Source organism: Pelophylax lessonae (assembly GCF_965119305.1).
Source record: "Pelophylax lessonae genome assembly, chromosome: 8".
Taxonomy (NCBI): Eukaryota; Metazoa; Chordata; class Amphibia; order Anura; family Ranidae; genus Pelophylax; species Pelophylax lessonae.
The window spans coordinates 125,142,141-125,165,456 of record NC_138775.1 but is presented as its reverse complement, the minus strand read 5'-3'; the positions used below and the strand labels follow the sequence as shown (position 1 = coordinate 125,165,456).

The following is a 23,316-nucleotide window of genomic DNA, read 5'->3' as shown; positions in this document are numbered from 1 at the left end:
GATTCCAAACTGCCGATTAAATATCTTGGAGCTCAGAGCGATAAAGTTTTGCCTGAGTCATTGGCCTGCTCGCCGGCAAGATTGCCCGGTCTGGTTTCAAACGAACAATGCCACAGCCGTGGCATACATCAATCTTCAAGGGTGTCTTGGTGGCCCGGGAAGTGGCTGAGATTCTGGATTGGGCGGAGAAGTTTGTCCCAGCTTTTTCTGCTGTGCACATCCCAGGTGTAGGAAACTGGCAGGCGGATTACCTGAGTCGTCAGGTGTTGGATCAGGGGGAGTGGTCCCTGCACCCGGAGGAGTTTCACCTTCTGTGTGTCCGGTGGGGGACACTCAATGTCGACCTGTTTGCCTCTCGACTCAACAAGAAGGTTCAGAGGTTTGTGGCCAGGTCAAGGGATCCTCTGGCCGATGCCACAGACGCACTGGTGGCTCCTTGGGGTCAGTATCTGCTGATGTATGCGTTCCTATTGCTGAAACTCCTGCCGAAGCCGCTCCGCAGAATAGAGGTTGAAGGGATTCCGGTGATTCTAGTGGCCCCAGATTGGCCTCGTCGGTCTTGGTACATAGACCTGGTAAGGTTGGTCGCTGATGCTCCTTGGAGGTTTCCTCTCAGGCAAGATCTGCTGTCTCAAAGACGGATTTTCCATCCTGCTTAAAGTCGCTGGCTTTAACGGCGCGGCTGTTGAAAGCCAGGTATTGAAGGATAGAGGTCTTTCTGAATCTGTGATTCCTACACTGTTGAAGGCCAGGAAGTCTACTTCCAGGAAGATCTACCATCGTACATGGAAATCATAAATTTCATGGTGTGAATCGTTGAAAGTGCACCCTCGCTTGTTTTCGGTAGTTTCGGTAGTTTTCTGGCACCTCCGAGGCGATCCCCTTTACCTCCGTGGGATCCGATTTTGGTGTTATAGGTTTGGTGTCTTCAAAAATCTCCTTTTGAGAAAATGTGGGAGATTCCTCTGCTTACATTACATAGTTACATAGTTAGTCAGTCAGGTTGAAAAAAGACACGTCCATCCGGTTCAACCAAAAAAAAAAAACAGTATTGAAAACCCAACCATACAATCCCATATACACAATCCTATACCCGCTGTTGATCCAGATCCACATTATCTCAGAAGGTTGCCTTTTTGGTGGCTATCACTTCTGTCCGTAGGTTGTCTGAACTGGCGGCATTGTCTTGCCGTTCACCTTATCTGGTGGTCCACAGAGATAAAGTGGCACTTCGACCTAATCAGTCGTTTCTTCCTAAGGTGGTTTCTGATTTCCATTTGAATGAAGACATTGTGCTGCCTTCATTCTGTCCTAAGCCCAAACATCCCAAGGAAATTGCTTTGCTTTCTTTGGATGTGGTTTGGGCAATCAGAGTTTACCTGGCGGCTACTGAATCTTTCAGGAAATCAGAATTTTTTTTTTTTGTTCTTACCGAAGGACCTCAAAAAGTATTGGCTGTGCCTGCTGCGACCATATCCCGATGGATCAGGCAGACGGTGGTTCAGGCTAATTCATTAAAGGGTCTGGTTCCTCATTTCCCAGTGAAGGCGCATTCAACTTGAGCGCTGAGTGCCTCTTGGGCTTTTTGCCATCAAGCGTCAGTGATGCAAGTTTGCGAGGCAGCAACTTGGTCGTCAGTGCACACGTTTACAAAATTCTTCAAGGTAGATGTGTTGGCATCTTGCGATGCCTCTTTTGGCCGCAAGGTTTTTCAGGCTGTTGTTTAACCACTTCCATACAGTGCAGTTACACCCCCTTCCTGCCCAGACCAATTTTCAGCTTTCAGCGCTATCACACTTTGAATGATAATTACTCATGCAACACTGTACCCAATCAAATTTTTTATAATTTTTTTCACACAAATAGAGCTTTCTTTTGGTAGTATCACCACTGGGTTTTTTATTTTTTACGATATAAGTGAAAAAAGAGCAAAAATTATGAAAAAAAAAAAAGTTTTAGTTTCTATTATAAAATTTTGCAAATAAGTAATTTTTTTTTCATAAATGTGGGCCAAAATTTATACTACTAGATATCTTTGGTAAAAATAACCCAAATTAGTGGTTATTATTTATTCTGTGTGAAAGTTATAGAGTCTACATGCTATGGTGCCAATCATTGAAAATTGATCACACCTAATCACACCTGATGTACCGACGGTCTATCTAATTTCTTGAGGCCCTGAAATGTCAGGACAGTACAAATACCCCCCAAATGACCCCTTTTTGGAAAGTAGACAGTCCAGGGTATTTAGTAAGACTCATGGTGATTTTTTTTAAGTTGTAATTTTTCCCCACAATTCTTGGGAAAATTAAGAAATATTTTTTTTTTTTTTTACACAAATTTGTCATAAGTTATTTCTCACAAACAGTATATGCATACTTGCAATTACACCCCAAAATACATTCTGCTACTCCTCCTCAGTATGGAAATACCACATGTGTGAGATCTTTTACACAGCCTGGCCACATACAGAGGCCCAACATGCAAGGAGCAACGTCAGGCATACTAGGAGCATAAATTACACACACAATTTCCTAACGACCTATCACACTTTTGAAGGCCCTGAAGCAGGACAATGGAATTACCCACAAAATTACCCCATTTTGGAAAACAAACATCCCAACGTATATTTTACGAGGCATAATGAGTCTTTTGAACATGTCATTTTTTTCCACAAGTTTTTGGAAAATGTGGAAAAAATGAAAACTTTTTTTTTTTTTTTTTACACAAAGTTGTCAATTTATTAGATATTTCTAACACCTAGCATGTACATAGCAAAAATTACACCCCAAAATACAGTATGACGATAGCACATATGTGAGACTTTGACACAGCATAGCCACATACATAGACCCAACATGCAAGGAGTACCGTCAGGTGTTCTAGGAGCATAAATTACACCTATAATTTCATTACAACCCATCACACTTTTGAAGGCCTTGGAGCACCAGAACAATGAAAACCCCCCACAAAATGACCCCATTTTGCAAAGCAAACACCCCAACACATAATCTAGGAGGCATGGGCTGCAGATAGGTACTCAGGTACTCTGATGACCTGCAGATAGGTACTCAGGTACTCTGTTGGGCTGCAGACAGGTACTCATATACACTGATCGGCTTCAGAAAGGTACTCGGGTATTCTGATGGGCTGGAGACAGGTACTCTGGGCTGGAGACAGGTACTCGGGTACTCTGATGGGCTACAGAGAGGTACTCGGGTACTATGATGGGCTGCAGAGAGGTATTCGGGTACTCTGGCTGGAGACAGGTACCCAGATACTTTGATGGGCAGGAGACATGTACTCAGGTATTCTGATGGGCTTCAGATAGGTACTCTGAAGGGTTGGAGATAGGTACTCGGGTACTCTGATGGGCTTGTGACAGGTACTCGGGTACTCTGATAACAGGTGCTTGGGTACTCTGATGGGCTGCAGAGAGGTAATTGGGTTCTCTGATGGGGTAGAGACAGGTACTCTGGGCTGGAGACAGGTACTCGGGTACTCCGATGACAGGTTCTCGGGTACTCTGACAGGTACTCAGAGTACCAGAGTACCTGTTACCAGCGTACCTGAGTAAATGTCACCAGCCCATCAGAGTACCCGAGTACCTGTCACCTGAGTACCTGATGGGCTGGTGACAGGTACTTTGATGGGCTAGTGACAGGTACTCTTTATTGGGGGGGGGGGCGGCAATCAGTGGGATATACTGTGCACTGTAATCGGTAACTAGCTGTTACCGCAATCTCCTCCTCACACAGGAGCAGTGTTTTTTCTAAGTGATCTCCAGTTGTTCCTGGTTGAGCTCCTTGTTACCTGGTTGGCTACGTTTAGCCTTTAGGGAATTACGTTATTCCTTGCGTTGCTTTTCCCACCCCTCATGAAAATACTGCTCTGGGAAGTCCCAATGGTTAAAGAAGATATGAAGCTGCGTCTGTTAATTAACAATAAAGAAAACTGGACTTTTGTACTTACCATAAAATCCTTTTATCTGAAGTTCATTGACAGACGCAGCACCTGCCACTCTAATTATGAGTGGAATGGGTTGTTGTCTTCTAAACACTGCTTGCAACGAAACTAAGGGCTGTAGCAGAGTGTGTGGGGTTATGCCTGCAGGGACAGCCCCATAGGCGTGGTGAAAACTTTTTCCTACCTAGTATCCTGTTCCTGATGGGGGGCGCATAGCCCAATGGCTAGAGAAGGAATGAAGCTGCGTCTGTCAATGAACTTTAGAGAAAAGGGTTTTACGGTAAGTACAAAAATCAATTTTTTTCACCATTATCTCTCCCCCTCTTCCGCCTTAATAACAGGAAAAAGAGATGCCATGTTCAAAATGGTGCATCGCCTTAGAGTCAGGTTAGTAGGCATTAGGAGAGCCACTTCGTACTTAGTTAATCTTGCAGCAGAAAGGTGTTTGTGATATTTCGTAAAGGGGTCCTAGTTTAGATGATATATTAGGGACCCAGTATCTGCAGTAATTGACAAGTAGGAGAATGGCTCTCAATTGCCAAGTGTTCCAAGGTCTCTGGATGTCTTTCAGGGTCTCCACTCTGAGGGTGGTTAGATGTCGGGTACCCTGAGATGTGCACTGTAATCTTCTCTTTGCAGAAGATCTTGTTCAGAGCACTTAAATCATGTACCAATCGGTATGTTGTTTCCTGGCCTTTAGCTGTCTTTTTAGCCACTGGCAGCGTGTTTCAAAAACACTTATTTATTTAACCAAAGATCCTTCTGAAATGTTATGTTTTATTACTAAAAAGCAGAAACCAGACTGAATGCTTTTTCCACACTTCTGTTTTTTCTTCTACCTTTATCAGGAAAAGCAAGGAGCACGCAGTCTGTTTAATCAATTAAATATGTTGCCAATTTAACCTGATAAAAACAAAATGAAAAACCATAAGGGAAACCCCAAACATTGCATGAATTACACTCACAATGTTGACAAATCAGTTCCTTTTTTCTTTACACCTATGGGTGGGAGTGCTAGCAATCCCCCTCCCTTGACATTATCATGTTAATGACAACACTTGGGTAAAAAAAAAAAATAGTTTCAGTTGCTAGTTTAGGCTTTACCCAGCAACGCTCTTTTAGGTGGGCTAACAACTATACAAGCTACTAAAAGAATTTGGAATTTATTTTCCACCTGACTTAAAAAATGTACCAAATCATAAAGGCTTATCCCTGAAACCACAAAAATACATCAAGGTCCCCAATAATGTCCCATATACTAAGGCCAAATCTCTGAGGGCAATAGTTAAATCTTAATTTATGCCAAAAAATATTAACCAGAAAAACACGTACCACGCATTCAAACCCTATAAGGGTTATTGCCAAAAGACTGGTGCACCCCAGTGTGGTATCTGCGTAAATTAAGCCACCTCCATTTTTACCTCTTTCAGTTGCTCCATAAACTGACGTCTTTCTTGCTTTAGCTAACTATTCTTTGCGGGAGAGAGACAGTGTGAGGAGATGAATTATTAGTAAAATCAATGTTTGTGCAGTTAGATGAAGAAGCTGGAGAAAGAGGAGTAGCGATAGTGGAATCATCGATAATAGGAGATTCAGGAGAGGCAGTGGTAGTTACAGCGGAGTTAGCCCAGAGAGAGCTTCCTCCGCTCCCTTACAGGATCACCCAGACTCGGCTATCCCCTCGTGCCAAGTATACATAATACGGTTCTTCTGGATTGAAACTGCCTTTGAATACACAATTGTGCTATATCCATCATCTTTGTTGCCTAGAGCCTGGTTCTAAACTTGGAGAGGCGTTTCCCCCATCTCCAGGTATCAAAGGTGTCTTCCAGGGGAATGCACCAAGCTGTTCCCTTGGACCATTTGTGCCACTCTTTAAGGAATCTCATGGCCCGAGCCCCAAACCCAGATTTCATGGACTGCAAAGCTGTTTGTCGGGGGGGGGGGCTCTTTTTCCCTCCCAAACATGGACGGCCCATTGTCCATGAAGACTCGGCTTTTAATACAGTGGCCCTGCGTCCTGGGAAACCTTTCACCAACCTTTTAAGAGTGGTACTGCCTGGTGATTATTCTCTTGGTATCGGCTTTCTTCCAGACTCTGATTATTTAACACGACCATACGCTGGTCAGCTAGAAACTACAACCCGGTGGTATGTTTACAGCACCTTAGTGACCACACTCCCCAACTCCAATTATTTTTCACGGCCATACATGGGTGGGTTTAGAATCTACTCGTATCCTAAAACAGACGTGTCGCTGTGACAGAACCCACTGTCACTGTGTGATTTGGAGGGGACTGTGCGCAAGCCTCCTACCGACAGACTATGGGCCAGAAGATACTGGAGACCTGGGGACATGCTGGCATTGAGTAAATGTAATGTAATGCTACAGCCCTTCTCCCCCCATCCCCCCCCTCCTGTTTCTGTGTCTAATTGTGTGGATTCATGACACATAGACAATGGTCTGGACTGGAGACATCTCTCCGCAGGGGGTGTGTATTGAGAGACTGCCTGTTTACCATAAGCTCATTAGGTTATCTGTAGCCTGTTTCAATGTACAAATGTTCAGTTCCCATTGTTTGTTCCTTGTCCCCTTCCCCCCTTTGGCAAGGCTAAGGGGAGTGTCCCTAACTGTGTGTAAAACTGTATGGCTTGTAATTTAATAAACAGTTTAAGCTCTGCATGTTGAACCCTCAACACCTGTGTGGATTGTCTCGTGATTGAGGGGTTAAGGGCTGGGTATGGCTTCTCCGCAGGCTGTGGGTGCGTTTGGAGGACAGGAGACACAGGTCCGGCGGATGTGCCCACCTGGGGTACTAAGATCCGTTACAGTCGCAATCTCCCATTTCACTCGGTTCGGCCCAAAGTACACACGTTCCTTTTAAAACCTAATCGATTTTGTGCCCATCCGCTGGATCTTCTTCACCTGAAAAGGAATTGGATAGTTAGGTATATTTTTTTTTTTTTTTACTCACCTTGTAATTGTAGATAGAAAATACCCACCTCTTCTTCACTTCCTCCCTCTGTGCCGCGGCTCCGCCGTCACTTCCTCCTTTGCGATGATTCCTGGGAGCTGAACGTCATCGCTCCCAGGAATCAATGCGACGGCATCGGCCCCGCTCGTCACTTCCGGGGCGACGCCGCATTCCTCCACAGCTTCTGGGCATGCCCAGAAGCTGTTTAGCAGGGAATGCGGCGCCGCATCGGAAGTAACGAGAGGGGCCGGTACAGGCGCATTCTGGGAGAAGAAGACACGTAAGAGGATCGCGCCGGCTTCAGCTGCCCACAAGAGAGATGGCAACGCTGGAGAAGAAATTTTATAAGCGAGTATTTCTTCTTGCAGGTAAGTGTGAACTGGGACAGATCAGAGGCTAGCCATTGTGGAATGTACTAGCCCTGACTGTCCCGGGGGTATGTCTATTGAAAAAACGTTTTCGTGCCCGGAACTCTGCTTTAACCTACTCCGTATTGCCAGACAAGCCCAAGAGTACCATGAAATCCTCCCGTATACAAACCTTTGTGACTTTTATCTGTTTCTAGATGTAACAGCAACTATTGGGGATGCCAGTTACCGTCCAATCACAGAATTTACAATGTCTCTACCGAAAACCAAAATTCCAGCACAGAAAGTTCTATCTCCACAAACCAGCACAAAATTAAAATGATTCTACCCGGAAAATTAAATCAAGTGTAAAAATGGATTAAACTCAATACTGAATTCCACCGCCAAAAACAAATGAGTTGTATAAAACAAACAAAAACGCTATACAAAAACAATTAAACACAAAAACTGACTGGTTTCCCTAAACACTGAAATTCACGTAAAAAGAATCAGTTCTAAACGGGATTTCCTGCCAAAAACTGCTGCAAATCAATATTAATATCCCTAAATACCGGATTTCAGTTACAAGTGGAATAACTCTCTTAAAACTGAAATTCAGTACAAAAAAACCCCGCAATAGTTGTACTAAAAGTTTCCTTTCAGTACAAAAACACAAAACTAGTTATAATATAAATGTACTACAAAAGCAACATGGTGACAGAACAAAATCAAAATGGTGGTACAGCCACATGGGTTTCAGTGAAAAAACAAAATGGTGGCACTGAAAACCTGCAAAAACAAAAAATTATGGTCGGCCGGAATTGAAATTTAGTGTAGACAACAAGATATCTTCACTGAATACCGAATTTCAGTCCAAAAGCGGAAAGACTCTACTTAGAATCGAAATTCAAACTAAATAAAACACATCCTGAAAAATGTCTATACTAGTCCTAAAAAAATTTCCACAACAGTACATCCCTCACATTTTCATGTGACAACACTGTTGCAGCGCAGTCAGTGCAAAACTGCTGGAAAAATAGCTAGACAAAAGCTAGACAGTGCATTGGAGTGGACTCAGTGGACTGGTGGACAGACACTACTACTACACTTTCAAATCAATACTCCCAGTTAGGTAGAACAATATTATAGTGCAGAAAGCATAACATTTCAGCATGTTCACCAGTTAAACGGCTTCTTTTCTTTTAATAAATTGTTGCCACTTGAATAAAAACACGCTCACTTGGTACCGAGGAAGGAGGAGCAGAAAGGTATCTTCTAGCATGAGAAGCAAGTCTTTTGTAGCGTGCCTCATTTTCTTTCCACCACTGAAGAGGATCACTTTTTCTGTCAATTACTGGTTCCTTCAAATATAGATATAGTTCATCATCCAGGCTCATTATTGCATATCTGATGAATCCTCCGCATGATACCCCAATAAAACACTGAACATGGCATCTATTTCACCACAATTAATTTTCTGTTCTGTCCGTTGTCTTTTTGGACATTTTTCTCCTGCATCCTGCTCTTCCACATCAGAAACCTTCTCTTCTTGACTTTTCTTTTCGTCAGGAGGAACCTTCTCCTCTGTTGAACTTGGATCTCTTCTGTTAGCAATTGTTTTGCCTTGGCCAATACATCATCAGAAGAGAAAGGATGGTTCTTGTATCGAGGATCCAAAAGACATGCAAGCACAACATTTTTATTCTCCTCATACTTATCAAACCATTTGGTTCCCTCATGGCCTGCCTACATGCTTTAATGCCACGTGTGTCGGGTCCTTCCCGTTGAAGAAGCATCTTCAGCACTGTCACACGTGGGATGACAGAGGACACATATGAGTCATAATGACTCACCTCTAGTGTCACTTCCTCAATGGGTAGGAGTGTCTCAATAATGTTGGCTACTATGTCCCACTGATCAGCAGTAGGACAAGAATGTCCTCCAAGTCCATATTCACCAGAATATATAGTGAGAGCTCGCTTCTGCTCCAGCATCCTTTGTAACATGTGTAGCGTTGAGTTCCATCCTGTTGGAACAGCCTGTATCAAGTTGTTTTTGGGCCAAGGTCTTCCTAAATGCACCTCAGTCGCTGCTTGGCAAGAAAAGAATGGTGGAAATGGCCTGTGCACTTCTTCAGCATGCTAATAATGTCAAGCAATGCTTTCTGGTTTGACAGACCATCATTTACCACAAGTTGGAGGGTGTGTGCCATAAAACTGATGTCTGACACTTAACCATGTCCGCTCCGCTGTCTCGCAGCACAAGCATCACTCAGTCTTGGCTGAATCCCCATTCTTCTAGCATGCTTAGAAACATTTTTCTAATGTACCCCCCAGTGTAGGATCCTTGCATCACTTTTGTATTCAACACCAAATGCCTTCTTGTCTATCCGCTGTCATTGAAGTGGCATGTAAGACTCATTAACGATTCTGTTTGTCTTGACCAGAAGTCAGTCGTGAATGAGAGTGAGTTGCCAGCATTCTCTGTTTTCAGCATAGCCTTTACTTTCTCAACGACCTTTTGGTGAATCTTTTGCAGCATTTCAGTTCAATAAAATTTGTCACTCTTCAGTGTGTAACTTGGCTCAAGCATGGACACCAACCGCTTAAATCCAGAGTCAGACACTAATGTAAATTGCTGGTTATCAGTGACCATCATCTGTGATTATTCTGTCCAGCATTTGGGATCTTCCATCAGATTTTAGCCAAATGTTTTTTTCTGAAACATATCTGTTATTGTTGCCTGGGATAGTGACGTTTCACCTTGTGATTCATTTTGTTTTTTCTGTCCTGCATTATACAATTCAACATGATGAACTCTTAGATGGGCCCAAAGATTTGACGTATTTTTGGTTTTTGCAGTTATTGATCCCATGCTTACATTGTTTTTGCAAGTGTTGCACAGTGCTGCCGATTTTCCTGGAGATTGAGAAGAGAAATAGTCCCAGACCACACTTTAAATTTTTCTATCTCCATCCATCTCCATTGAAACTTGAAAAGACATTAATATAGGCTTAAACAAAATGGATGGCTGGCACCCTGTAGTGATGAGTGACTGGCACCCTGTGGTGCATGGCTGGCTGGCACCCTTTGGAAGGTGTCTGGCTGGCACCCTTTGGAGGGTGTCTGGCTGGCACCCTTTGGTGGCTGGCTGGCACCCTGTGGTGGGTGGCTGGCTGGCTGGCACCCTGTGATGGGTGGGTGGCTGGCTGGCACCCTGTGGTGGGTGGGTGACTGGCTTGCTGCCATTCTGTGGTGGGTGGCTGGCACCCTGTGGTGGATGGCTGGCTGGCTTGCACCCTGTGGTGGGTGGGTGGCTGGCTGGCACCCTGTGGTGGGTGGCTGGCTGGCACCCTGTGGTGGGTGGTTGGCTGGCTGGCACCCTGTGGTGGGTGTCTGGCTGGCACCCTGTGGTTGGGTGGCTGGCTGGCATCCTGTGGTGGTTGGGTGGCTGCTTGGCACCCTGTGATGGGTGGGTGGCTGGCTGGCACCCTGTGATGGGTGGGTGGCTGGCTGGCACCCTGTGATGGGTGGCTGGCTAGCACCCTGTGGTGGGTGGCTGGCTGGCACCCTGTGGTGGGTGGGTGGCTGGCTGGTACCCTGTGGTGGGTGGCTGGCACCCTGTGGTAGGTGGCTGGCTGGCACGTGGTAGGTGGCTGGCTGGCACCTGGTGGTAGCTGGCTGGCACCCTGTGGTGGGTGTTCCGCTGGCACCCTGGGATGAGTGGTTGGCTGGCTGGCACCCTGTGGTGAGTGGGTGGCTGGCACCCTGTGGTGGGTGGCTGGCACCCTGTGGTGGGTGACTGGCTGGCTGGCACCCTGTGGTGGGTGGTTGGCTGGCTGGCACCCTTTGGTGGTTGGCTGGCTGGCTAGCACCCTGTGTGGTGGGTGGCTGGCAGGTACAGGCCCAGGGTCAGTGGGTGGCTGGCAGGTACAGTCAGGCAGGGCCTGTGGTTGGCTGGTAGGCCTGTGGGTGTGTGGGACTGGGTGGCTGGCTGGCACCGGGCAGCTGTGGGTGGTGGGTGGCTGCGACAGCTGTGTTGCACAATGTGCACTGTGTCCGTGACTGGTCTTTGATAGAACTAGAAGATCACTCACTGTCCTGTCTGACTGTGCACAGCATGCAGGGCAGACTCCAATGTGGCCGCGCTGGGTAAAACACACTGTAACGAGGCTGAGGGAGAAGGCCTAAGAAGGCCCCAGAAGCTACCCAGTGCGCGGAGGCCCATGGCGCAACATACGCAATGAGGTCACGGCAATATCGGTAAATCCAAAGGCTGATTCCGATATATCGGGGAAAGTGCATATCAGCCCTCGATATATCGGCTTTGCCGATAATCGGTCGATATCTACTCTGAACCACATAATTATCTTGGTCTCACCAGACCACAGGGCATGGTTCCAGTAATCCATGTCCTTAATCTTCTTGTCTTCAGCAAATTGTTTGCGGGCTTTCTTGTGCATCATTTTTAGAATAGGCTTCCTTCTGGGGTGACAGCCATGCAGACCAATTTGATGCAGTGTGCAGCGTATGGTCTAATAACTGACAGGCTGACCCTCCACCCCTTTAACCTCTGCAGCAATGCTGACAGCACTCATACGTCTATTTCCCAAAGACCATCTCTGGATATGACGCTAAGCACGTGCACTCAACTTCTTTGGTCAAACATGGCAAGGCCTGTTCTGAGTGGAACCTGCCCTGTTAAACCGCTGCAGGGTCTTGGCCACCATGCTGCAGCTCAGTTTCAGGGTCTTGGCAATCTTCTTATAACCTAGGCCATCTTTATGTAGAGCAGCAATTCTTTTTTTCTCTTACATCCTCTGACAGTCGCCGCCCACTCATACAGTCTTCACCAATTGGTATTGACCTCTTATCCACAGGAGCAAGCTAGGCATAAGACTTGTTAAAACAAAGCAATTTACATAGACACACCTGCAGGGGGCTGTCCCTTTGGTCCAATACCCCCCTGCTATCAGCCTTCCCTACTCAGTTTGTCTTCTGCCTAGTTAGGAGTAAGATAGGCTTCCCTGTGCTGGGGCTACATGTCTCAGCCTTTCTTCTGTTTTATTATTTTTATTTTCTGCAAAAGTGTTTTCTTTGCACTACTAGCTTTTTATTTGTCTGCGCTTAGTTAGTCGGATCTTCGGAAGACTACAGCGTTTGCGGAGCTGGGAATCGACTGGTCTTCCTTGTACTCCAGGACAGAGGATCTTATGGAATCCCAGCCCGCCATCGAGCGTTTAGCGGGCTATGCGTGCGCCCTGGCCTAGCAACGACCTGCCCCTGTCCTCAGGGGCAACAGCCTGCGAGGTGGCTACCTCACCGGGATGCCTCAACATGCGGTTTTGATCGTGCGACGCATCCTACTTCGGCTGCCAACCCCCCCCCCCCCCGCCGTCTGGGGTGGGGGGTTCCCACGATATTGAGATGCCCCCGCCATGTGGAGCTGTAAGTAACTTCTGTGTGGGTCCTCTGTTTGGGGATGACAGTCTGCTGATGTCTGTGCTCTCCCCTCATGTCTGTGTCCGGGGCTCGCTTCCCTCCCGGTCCCTGCGGGGGCCTCTCTGGCGCATGTATCGCCATGGGTCCGCCATTTTGGGTGTGGGCAGCTGCTCTGGCCTCACTGTGGGCACTTTCTGCAGCTCTCTATGTAGTGTTTTTGGCGCCTTCGGGCGTCATCTTGTGTGTGGCAAGGTGTTCTTCTTTGCACATGTTCGGCGACCATTTTCCCGGAGCCTCCCATTCAGATGCATCGGCAACCATTTTCCCTTAGACTGCTTCCTGTTCAGCCTCTTGCGGATGGCATCACTTCCTTTCCTGTATGCAGAGATAGTTTCTGGCAGCGTGGTAACACTTCTGGGGGTTATTTTTTGCTGGTTTTGGGGAATATTCTTCTGTTTTCAGTGCTTTTCCCATCTCAGGAGGGTACCATAGTGTAATCCTGATTGCAGTACATTGCGGTGGGTCGCAGCGATCACGTCTTAAAGGGCCAGCGATAGCGCTCTTCTCATGGAGTCCCAGGACTGCAAATTCCCCCCAGCCTTGGTGAGTGATTCAGGTACTCCTGAATCTTCACGTTCCCTTGCTGCTGCACTTGCGACTTTAGCGTCCAAGGTGGATTTGTTGATGTCAGAGCGGGATTCTAGGAAAAGAGCTAGGACTTCATTGTCTTCTGAGTCTGATCTGGTTGCCCTGGACAGTTTACCCCCTGAGGGATCTCAGTCCTTGCATTCTGATATGGAGGAGGAGGATGATCCTTCTCCTGAAGCGGCTAAAGAACGCACGACTGTGTCTGCGCTCATTGCTCCTGTTAAAGAGACACTACGTTTAGAGGATGAGCCCAACCCACCGGGTAAGCAGTCTTCCTTTGGGACTCGCAGAACCCGAAAAGCGACACAGGTGTTTCCTTGTCCCGCTGAGTTTCACGAAACAGTGAAAGAACAATGGCGTAGTTTAAAGCGCCCTTTTGTGGTACCAAAACGGTTTCAGTTCTGTTATCCTTTCGCGTCTCCTACGGATTCACGATGGACCGTGTCCTCTAAAGTGGATCACACAGTGTCAAGGTTAAACAAGGCCACTCTCATGCCCTCGGAGGATTCTCCGGTGTTCAGGGACCCTACGGATAGGCGGGTGGAATCTCTTACTCGCCACGCGTATATGGTGGCGGGTTCCTTACTAAAGCCCATCTTCGCCTCTGTTATGGCCTTCCAGGCTGTGGCTGATTGGGCCCAGGTGCTCAAACGCACTCTGGAGGTGGATTCTGCCCCTCCAGCTACTGTGGAAATGGTGGAGCAGATGCGTCTGGCGGTTTTGTACCTGTGTGACGAGCTCCGGACGCTGTGGGACTCCTCGTCACTCCGGGCCTTAATGCGGTCCCTGGGGTTGATGGTGTCAGCCTTCGAGGCGATTCCATTTGCACAGTTCCACACGAGATCTCTTCAAGCGGAGATCCTGGCCAGATGGGACAGGCATCCTCAGTCCTTGGAAAGGAGGATATCTCTGAGCCACGTCAGGGAGAGTCTTTTCTGGTAGCTCCAGTCCCCGGCTCTGACAGCAGGCAAATCTTTCCGCCAGCTATTGTGGACGGTGATCACCACGGATGCCAGCCTGTCGGGCTGGGGTGGCGTTCTGGGCATTCTGTCTGCCCAGGGCACTTGGTGGGAGGAGGAATCCTCCCTACTGATCAACATATTGGAACTGCGAGCGATCAGACTGAACTTCGGGGCCGCCCTGTGCGGGTGCAGACGGACAACGCCACTGCGGTGGCTTATATCAATCACCAAGGGGGCACCAGGAGTGCCCGGGCGGCCCGGGAAGTGACCAACATTCTGTCTTGGGCCGGGACGCACGTCCCGGTGATTTCGGCAGTTCACATTCCAGGTGTGGAGAACTGGCAGGCCGATTATCGGAGCCGCCAGACCCTGGACCAGGGGGAATGGTCCCTTCACCCGGAGGTGTTTCAGATGCTGTGTGCGAGATGGGGAACTCCAGATGTGGATCTGTTCGCATCTCGGCTAAACAACAAGGTGGGAAAGTTCGTGGCAAGAACGCGCGATCCCCTGGCAGACGCCTCAGATGCGCTGGTGGTGTCCAGGTTCCTTTGCAAGTTGGTCTCGGAACCTAAGTTGGTGATTCTGGTGGCCCTGGACTGGCCACGCCGGTCTTGGTACGCGGACATCATACAACTGGTCGTCGAGCCTCCATGGCGGCTCCCATTACAGAACAATCTGCTGTCTCAGGGGCCGATCTTCCATACTGCTTTACAGTCGCTGGCTTTAACGGCATGGATGTTGAAAGCCAGGTCCTGAGAGACAGGGGTCTCTCGTCGGAGGTCATTCCTACCCTGCTTAAGGCTAGGAAAGCCTCGTCCAGTAAGATCTAATACCGTACCTGGAAGGTTTATTTTGCCTTGTGTGAATGCAGGAGCATCCATCCTCGCACCTTTTCAGGTACGAGGCTGTTGTTCCTTCCTGCAAACTGGTGTGGACCAGCGCCTTGCGTTGACCACGATTAAGGGCCAGTTATCTGCACTGGCTTTCCTTTTCCAGCGCCCCTTGGCGTCAAACTCTTTGATACGCACCTTTGTTCAAGGAGTGCGTCATTTGGCTCCTCCTCGGAGAGCGCCTTTACCTCCTTGGGACTTGAGCTTGGTTCTGGCCGTTTGGCAACGTCTTCCCTTTGAAAACATCAGGGAAATTTCTTTGCCTCTGCTGTCACGAAAGGTTGCCTTTTTGGTGGCGATCACATCTGCCCGCAGAGTGACGGAGTTGGCGGCCCTGTCTTGCCGCTCCCCTTACCTGGTGGTTCATAAGGATAAGGTGGTCTTGCGACCTTACCAATCTTTCCTTCCTAAGGTGGTTTCTGATTTTCACCTTAATGAGGATATTGTTTTGCCTTCTCTGTGTGCGAATCCTAAGGAGTTTGCCTTACATTCCTTGGATGTTGTCCGGGCGATCAGGGTTTCCTTTAGGAATCCGCGGAATCCTTTTTGTCCTTCCTGAGGGACCTCGGAAGGGTACGGCTGCGTCTGCGGCAACGATTTCAAGATGGATCATACAGACGATAGTACAGGCCTATTCGATTAAGGAACGGGTACCGCCCTTCCCTGTTAAGGCGCACTCTACCAGGGCAGTGAGCGCGTCATGGGCCTTCCGGCATCAGGCTTCGGTGGCCCAGGTGTGCAAGGCTGCGACTTGGTCGTCAGTGCACACCTTCTCCAAATTTTACAAACTTGATGTTCTGGCATCAGCAGATGCCTCCTTTGGCCGCAAAGTTCTGTGTGCGGCAGTACCTTGAGGGGGCCCTGGCTTTGCCGGTCCCTGACTGTTGGGGTTGTTTTCCCCTTGTTTATTTGCTTTCCTGGGTTGTTGCTCCAGTTGAGCTTTTTTGTTACCTAGAGGGTTTACCTTTCTGTTCAGATAAGGTTCCTTTCTCTGACCTGGGTGCTGCATTGCCTTTGTGACGGTTGCGCTTCCCACCCCTCATGTCTACACTGCTTTGGGACATCCCATTGGTGAAGACTGTATGAGTGGGCGGCGACTGTCAGAGGACGTAAGAGATAACTGAATTTTTGTAAAATCTTACTGTAAAATTCCTTTCTCTGAGTCCTCGGACAGTCACCGCCCCTCTTTTGGGTTTTTTTCTGGACTCTAACTGCTTGCTACCAAACTGAGTTGGGAAGGCTGATAGCAGGGGGGTATTGAACCAAAGGGACAGCCCCCTACAGGTGCGTCTATGTAAATTGCTTTGTTTTAACAAGTCTTATGTCTAGCTTGCTTCTGTGGATAAGAGGTCAATACCCATTGGTGAAGACTGTAAGGAATTTTACGGTAAGATTTTACAAAAATTCATTTTTTTTCAGATCCTCAGAGGGTTCTTTCCCATGGGGTGCCATTTTGAACTTCCAGTGACCAGTATGAGAGAGTGAGCGCGATGACACCAAATTTAACACACCTGCTCCCTATTCACACCTGAGACCTTGTACTAATGAGTCACATGACACCGGGGAGGGAAAATGGCTAATTGGGCCCAATTTGGACTTTTGTTGCCTGCGGTTTAGACATTAATGGCTGTGTGTTTAGTTATTTTGAGGGGACAGCAAATTTACACTGTTATACAAGCTGTACACTCACTACTTTACATTGTAGCAAAGTATCATTTCTTCAGTGTTGTCAAATGAAAAGATATAATAAAATATTTTAAAAAATGTGAGGGATGTACTCACTTTTGGGAGCTACTGTATGTGTTTGGGGGCACTATGTAGTTTTCTAGCAAAAAAATACTGATTTTAACATGTATGTGAGAAGTGTCAAAATTGGCCCAGTACCTCAAAGATTGCAACAAAGAATCACGAGTCTTTCAGCTGGTTTCTAACCGCTAAGAACACGTGTCAAACACAAGGCCCACGGGCCAAATCCAACAGGCCATTTTCATGTGGCCCGACTTCACTTCGACTTATCATGAAAAGATATAATAAAATATTTATAAAAAATGTAAGATACTATATACGCGCTCTTTCACATTTTATTTATTATATATATAATGTTTTTAATAAAGACCTTTTTATATTTTTACTTCATGTCAGTGGTCTCAGTTTGGGAATTTACTGCAGTTATTTTATTTATATGTTTTCAAGGTCCAGAGCCATGGCAGTTTCTTGGTCTAACCTAGTCTCTATGTTGTGTGCAGCCCTGGCTGTGTCTGGATTCCCTATTCGTTGTTCCACAAGATCAGTTATGTAGTGCTTTGGTGTTGCTGGACCAGCTTTTCTATTTATTAAGATCCCACTGCCATCTTTCTGGCAGATTCTCTCTTCCTGGAGGTGGTACTTCTCACAGGAAATACATGCTCTTCGTCATTTTCTCTTTCCTTCATTGACGGACACAGCTCCATATCTTCTTTGACTGTTGGGTTATGCTGCTCTCTATAGGAGTAGGACAAATTTGACTACACCCATAGAGCAGTCCTAGGGGGTATACTCCCACTTCCTGCTATAGGACTTCAGTTTTTTTCTGCCTTGTCAGGAGTAAGGACCTAGTTTCCCGACTTGCTGGGATCTTTGGTCCTAGCTTTTTTTTCCTTTTGTTCTCTTTCTTCAATCAAGTCTGTTCCAGTGAGAACTGCAATCAACTGCCGGACTGGTTGACGCACTGGCATCAATCTGGCCAGCGAGCAGCGAGGTTGGCTCCATGCTAGGTTGGCCACGACATAGCCCCACTTCTTGACGGGGGGTGGCCGGCGAGTGAAACGCCTCGCGAGGACGCACAAGACTGGGTGGCAACCTGAGTTGCAGCGTACCTCTGGCCCACAACACCCCCATTCCAAGATGGGGAGGTGATCTGCCCGGAGTGGTGCCCGTCCAGTTCCAAGGGTGTGGTGAGTAGTGTCCCCTCTCTCCTCTGGGAAGTTTTTGGGTGGACGCGAGCCTCTCCCCGGGTTGGTCAGAAACTGCAAAAATTGCAGCATGCAATTTGGCTCCTGTTGTCTGACTGCTGGTCATCTCTCAGGACTTGCATGTAAGTGCTGGGTTTGATGGTCTCCACTTTCGAGGCAGTTCCATTTGCTCAGTTCCCCACCAGACCTCTGCAAAGGTAGATTCTGGCCAAATGGTACAAGAATCATCGGTCCCTGGACAATCTGATCTGGTTAAACCGGAGTACGAGTGGCGCCTTGTTGTGGTGGCTTCACTCCCCGGCGCTTCTGCAGAGGAAATCTTTTCTTCCCCTGTACTGGACGGTGGTCTCCATGGACGCCAGCTTATCTGAAAGGGGAGGCGTCTTTGGCACAGAATCAGCCCAGAAGTTTGGTCTTGGGAGGAGTCAGGTCTGCCAATCAACATCCTGGAAATTCGGGCGATCAGGCATTGCCTGTGGACATTGGACAGTCATCTACGGGGGTGTCCGGTAAGGTTCAATTGAACAACATCGCGGCTGTGGCACGTCAATCATCAAGGGGGCACAAAGAGTACCCTTGTGGCCAAAGAAGTGGCCAGGGTTCTAATGTGAGCAGAGCGATTTGTTCCAGCCCTCTCTGCTATGCACATTCCAGGGGTGGAAAATTGGCAGGCAGACTACCTTAGTCAGCAGGCCCTGAGTCTGGGCGAATGGTCTCTTCACCCAGGAAGTGTTTCAACAACTGTGTCTCTGGTGGGGGACTCCCAATGTGGACCGGTTGGCCTCTTGTTTCAACCGGAAGGTTCAGAGGTTTGTGGCAAGGTTTTCGGGATCCTCTTGCCGTTGTCGCCAATGCTCTGGTGGCCCCCTGGGGTCAGTATCATCTGATTTACTCTTTTCCTCCACTACAACTTCTGCCAAGACTGCTGCGTGGGATCGAGGTGGAAGGGATTCCAATAATTCTGGTGGCTCCAGACTGGCCTCGGCGGTCTTGGTATGCAGGCCTAGTAAGGCTGGTAGCTGACGCTCCTTGGAGACTTCCTCTGAGGGAAGATCTCTTGTCTCAAGGACCGATCTTCCATCCTGCTTTACAGTCGCTGGCTTTAATGGTATGGCTATTGAAAGCCAGGTGAGGGGCTGTCGGATTTGGTGATTCCTACACTGTTAAAAGCTAGAAACTCTACTTCAAGGAAGATCTATCATCGAGTTTTGAGGGCGTACATTACTTGGTGTGAGTCTGGGGGCGTTTCTCACTGTGCATTTTCTGTGTCCCGTTTGCCGGAGTTTCTACAACCAGGTGTAGATCCGTGTTTAGCTCTTGGCACCATCAAGGTCAAGATTTCCACCTTGGCATTTTTTTTCCAACTCTTTGCCTACAAATTCCTTGGTTCGCAGTTTTGTGCAGGGAGTTCTGGTGCGGTCCCTGCTACCTCCGTGGGATCTCATTTTGGTACCGTCGGTACTTCAGAAACCTCTTTTTGAAAATATTTGTGAACTTACTCTGCTCACTCTGTCTCAGAAGGTGGCCTTCTTGGGGGCTATTACTTCTGCACGTAGGGTGTCGGAGTTGGCTGCGTAGTCCTGTCAGTCACCTTACGTGGTGGTTCACAGGGACAAAGTGGTGTTCCAACCCTGTCAGGTGTTCCTTCTTAAGTTTGTCTCGGGTTTCCACCTAAATGAAGATATTGTGTTGCCTTCTTTGTGCCCTAAGCCGAAACATCCTAAAGAAATTGCCTTACATTCCCTGGATGTCCAGGCAATCAGGGTGTACCTAGCGGTGACTGAGTCCGTTTGAAAATTGGATTCTTTGCTTGTCCTTACGGATGGATCTCGTAAGGGGCAGGCCGCATCTGCAACCTTATCCAGATGGATCAGGCAGATGGTGGTGCGTGCCTATTTCATCAGGTAACAGGTTCCTCATTTCCCTGTTTAGGCGCATTCAACAAGGGCGCTTAGTGCCTCCTGGACCTTCCGTCATCAGGCGTCGGTGGTCCAGGTGTGCAAGGCACCCATGTGGTCGTCTGTACACACATTCACAAAGATTTACAGGGTGGATGTACTTGCATCTGTAGATGCTGCCTTCGGCCGCAAAGTTTTGCAAGCTACTGTTGCATAGGCTCCTGCCTCTTAAGGGTGTATTTTTTCTTGGTTGGTTGTGCTCCAGTTGTTCCTAGTTGAGCTCCTGGTTTACCTTCTATGCTATGTTTAGCCCTTTTGGGAATTGTGTATTGCTGAGTCTCCCACCCAAATAGACACTGCTTTGGGACACCCCAGGGGTCAAAGAAGACACAGAGCTGTGTCTGTCAATGAACGAAAGAGAACGATTTTTGTCTTACCGTAAAATCCTTTTCTTTGATGTTCATTGACGGACACAGCACCCACTCATCTGTTGAGTTGTTATGTAGTCTTCTGACACTGCTGTTACAAAACTGAAGTCCTATAGCAGGAAGTGGGAGTATACCCCTAGGACTGCCCTATGGGCTTAGTCAAGTTTGTTTCCACCTAGTCTTACTGTTATGGAGAGCAGGATAACCCAAGGTCAAGGAAGATATGGAGCTATGTCCGTCAATGAACATCAGAGAAAAGGATTTTAACTTGTATGGCACAAGTTGAAAGGCAGTTTGTCAAGTGGATGCTGGCAAACCTGTTGTCAAGTCATCCTGCTGAATATTCTGTCTGCAGATTTAAGTGGCAGAATTCCTTCTGTGAATGCTAGTGTGAAAGGAGCCCAACAGTATCTACACAAATCCAAAGTCTTGCAAAAAAAAAAAAATTGAACGTTTAACAATATTTTATTACTGTATATGCCTTTTCAAGCAAGTGGCAACCACTTCTCCCTAGTTTCACCTCAATGTTCAGCTTGTAAAATGCAATATTCATTATTTTTCAGTTTGAGAGAGTGGAAGGGGGGCTGCCACATATGCATGTTTACTTTATTTATTTTTATTTTTTTCCAGATGGAGGTCAAAGTAAAGGGGACTCAAAACCGCAGCGTAAAAACCCATGACATGTGACTAACGGAATTAAAAAGACATTTAATTTAGGTTTTATTTTTCTGAATGGCTATCAGAAAATACTTTTCTGGCAGAATGAGCTGCCATTTGCTATGTTTACATTACTCTGATCCCAAGCACTGTGGAAAGCAGAATGAATACTTGATTGAAGCAAGAAAAGGTGGCGTTAAGTTGGTGCTACACAGTAACACAGGATTTGTTTTAGAGCAACTGATGAAGAGGATTCTTTCTGTAACATGAAATCACTGGGCTAGATGACTTTTTATATTTATTTTTGTTGCCTACACCACAAAGAAAACTTAATCATGAAATGGATACATTTGCATTCCATTCTATTTTACTTAGGATTTCAGAATAAGCCTGTTGACAATTATTAATCAATAAAATGCAGAAATTCACTCTCCCCTAATCCTGGCTGTAGATTATCTATTGAAATAAGTAATAATTAACTTTAATGGAAATTTCACATTATACTTTTTTTACACTTGGGTTCTTTTATATAAATGACATAAGGTTGCTTGTTTAACTCTAGAACACTGTGTATTTTAAGTCTCTTACCGTTGTTGGCATGCGGTCCTTAAGAGAAAGTAGCTTAACATGAGGCAAATAGAAAAAAAAATTGATGTGTATTTAAGTGGGTAGCTAGGCTGCATTAAGACAAGTGAGTAGTTTTATATATGCTGGCTACTAACCTGGAACATTTCTGGATAAAGTACTGTATGCAAAAAAAGTATTACATTAATAATTACCTTGTACTATAGCTCCACCAATACTTCAGTACTTGAATACATTTTCCATTTGTTACAGTACATATTCCTGCAGTATTGTTCTATTGCTACCCTATCTCCTTTATAGAAAAATGTTTAACTTTAGAGAAAAAAAAAAAAAAAAAACCTTGAAAGCAACATTTCAATGCAAAGAACTGTTGATTATGTTTAATTAAAGTGCAGTGTTTAGCTGTTACAGCATTGCATGTTGACTGTTTTGCTGTAAAGTATTAATTCTACAAAGTCTGTATTTGTTTTGTTGACTTTGAATGCTTCTCAACATTAGACACTTATACACTGTTAAATTAAACTGAAGCAAAAACAGCATTACTTTTAGAACTTATTAATGCTAACTAAACATATTTTTATTAATGCTAACTAAACATATTTTTATTTATGGATAGAGTAGGGTTTTATTTGTATGTTCTCTTGCTCCCTCTGGACAAAGATTTCATTTATTGCAGAGTTAGAGTTGAGAAAAAAACTTTGTCACGTACAGGTCCTGGATCTTGCTGTTTCCTGATACCCTTGGCTGTCTTAAGTTGTCCAGCATTCCTAGAATAACAAGTGTTTATTTACTTTTACTAAGCATGTGTTTAAGACCATCTCTCCAGTAGTGACTTGGGAGGGGTAGCCTCAAACTGCTAAGACCATCTCTCCTGTAGTGACTTGGGAGGAGTAGCCTCCAACTGCAATCCATTATTAAAATCTCTGCCCAAAGGGGACAATAGGATGCACAAATAAAACACTTTAATTGCTCATTTAGAGAAACCCGATCAGAAAATCTAAGATGTAGGGTTTATACTACTACTTACAGGTGAATTGGATACCGGCAACAAAACACGGGTAGCCAGTGTATCTCCTCCCACTCCTATCATGCTTTAGTTTTTTGCTAGTTTCTAGAAAAGTTTCTTAAAAGTGTTTCTATCAGCAACCGTGTTTCCCTTTTTTCTTGAAGCAAGTTCCTGTATTCACTGCCAAGCTATTAGAGCTCCTTTTGCAAATTTCTGGATTGGCAGATCCTTAGTGCTGCCATAACTGGGCCGGCCTATAATGTTACCCTGGAGGACTGGGTCCTGTTCGTAGTGATCTCAAGGCCGTTGTTAGCTGTTTTACAGATCCTTGCGTGTCCCTAAACTCTAATTTGGAGTATGCCTACTGGGTGAAAACTGTCTGGAATGTGTCTGTTGGCTGCAGGATGCGCTTTGGAATACTGCTGTGGTAAGTGCAGGATTTTTCTCACTATTTTTTTTTTTTTTTACAATGGAGCCTGGTGTGAGTGCCTTGCTTCCTGCATTTATCCATTTATAGTTTAATGCTTGCAGCCCTTGTGCTACGACACTTTTTTTACTGTGTG

The 23,316-nt window shown here is 46.4% G+C and overlaps 1 protein-coding gene across 1 annotated transcript in view; it reads left to right on the top strand.

Annotated features, from left to right (window-relative positions):
- UBN2 (ubinuclein 2) overlaps window positions 1–21,636 on the top strand; it is a 655,942-nt gene extending 634,306 nt beyond the window's left edge. The window contains exon 17 of the mRNA XM_082266188.1: window positions 21,136–21,636. Coding sequence (XP_082122314.1) covers window positions 21,136–21,185 — 50 coding nt within the window. The 3' untranslated portion in view covers window positions 21,186–21,636. The remainder of the gene's footprint in view (window positions 1–21,135) is intronic.
- The last annotated feature ends 1,680 nt before the right edge of the window (window positions 21,637–23,316 follow it).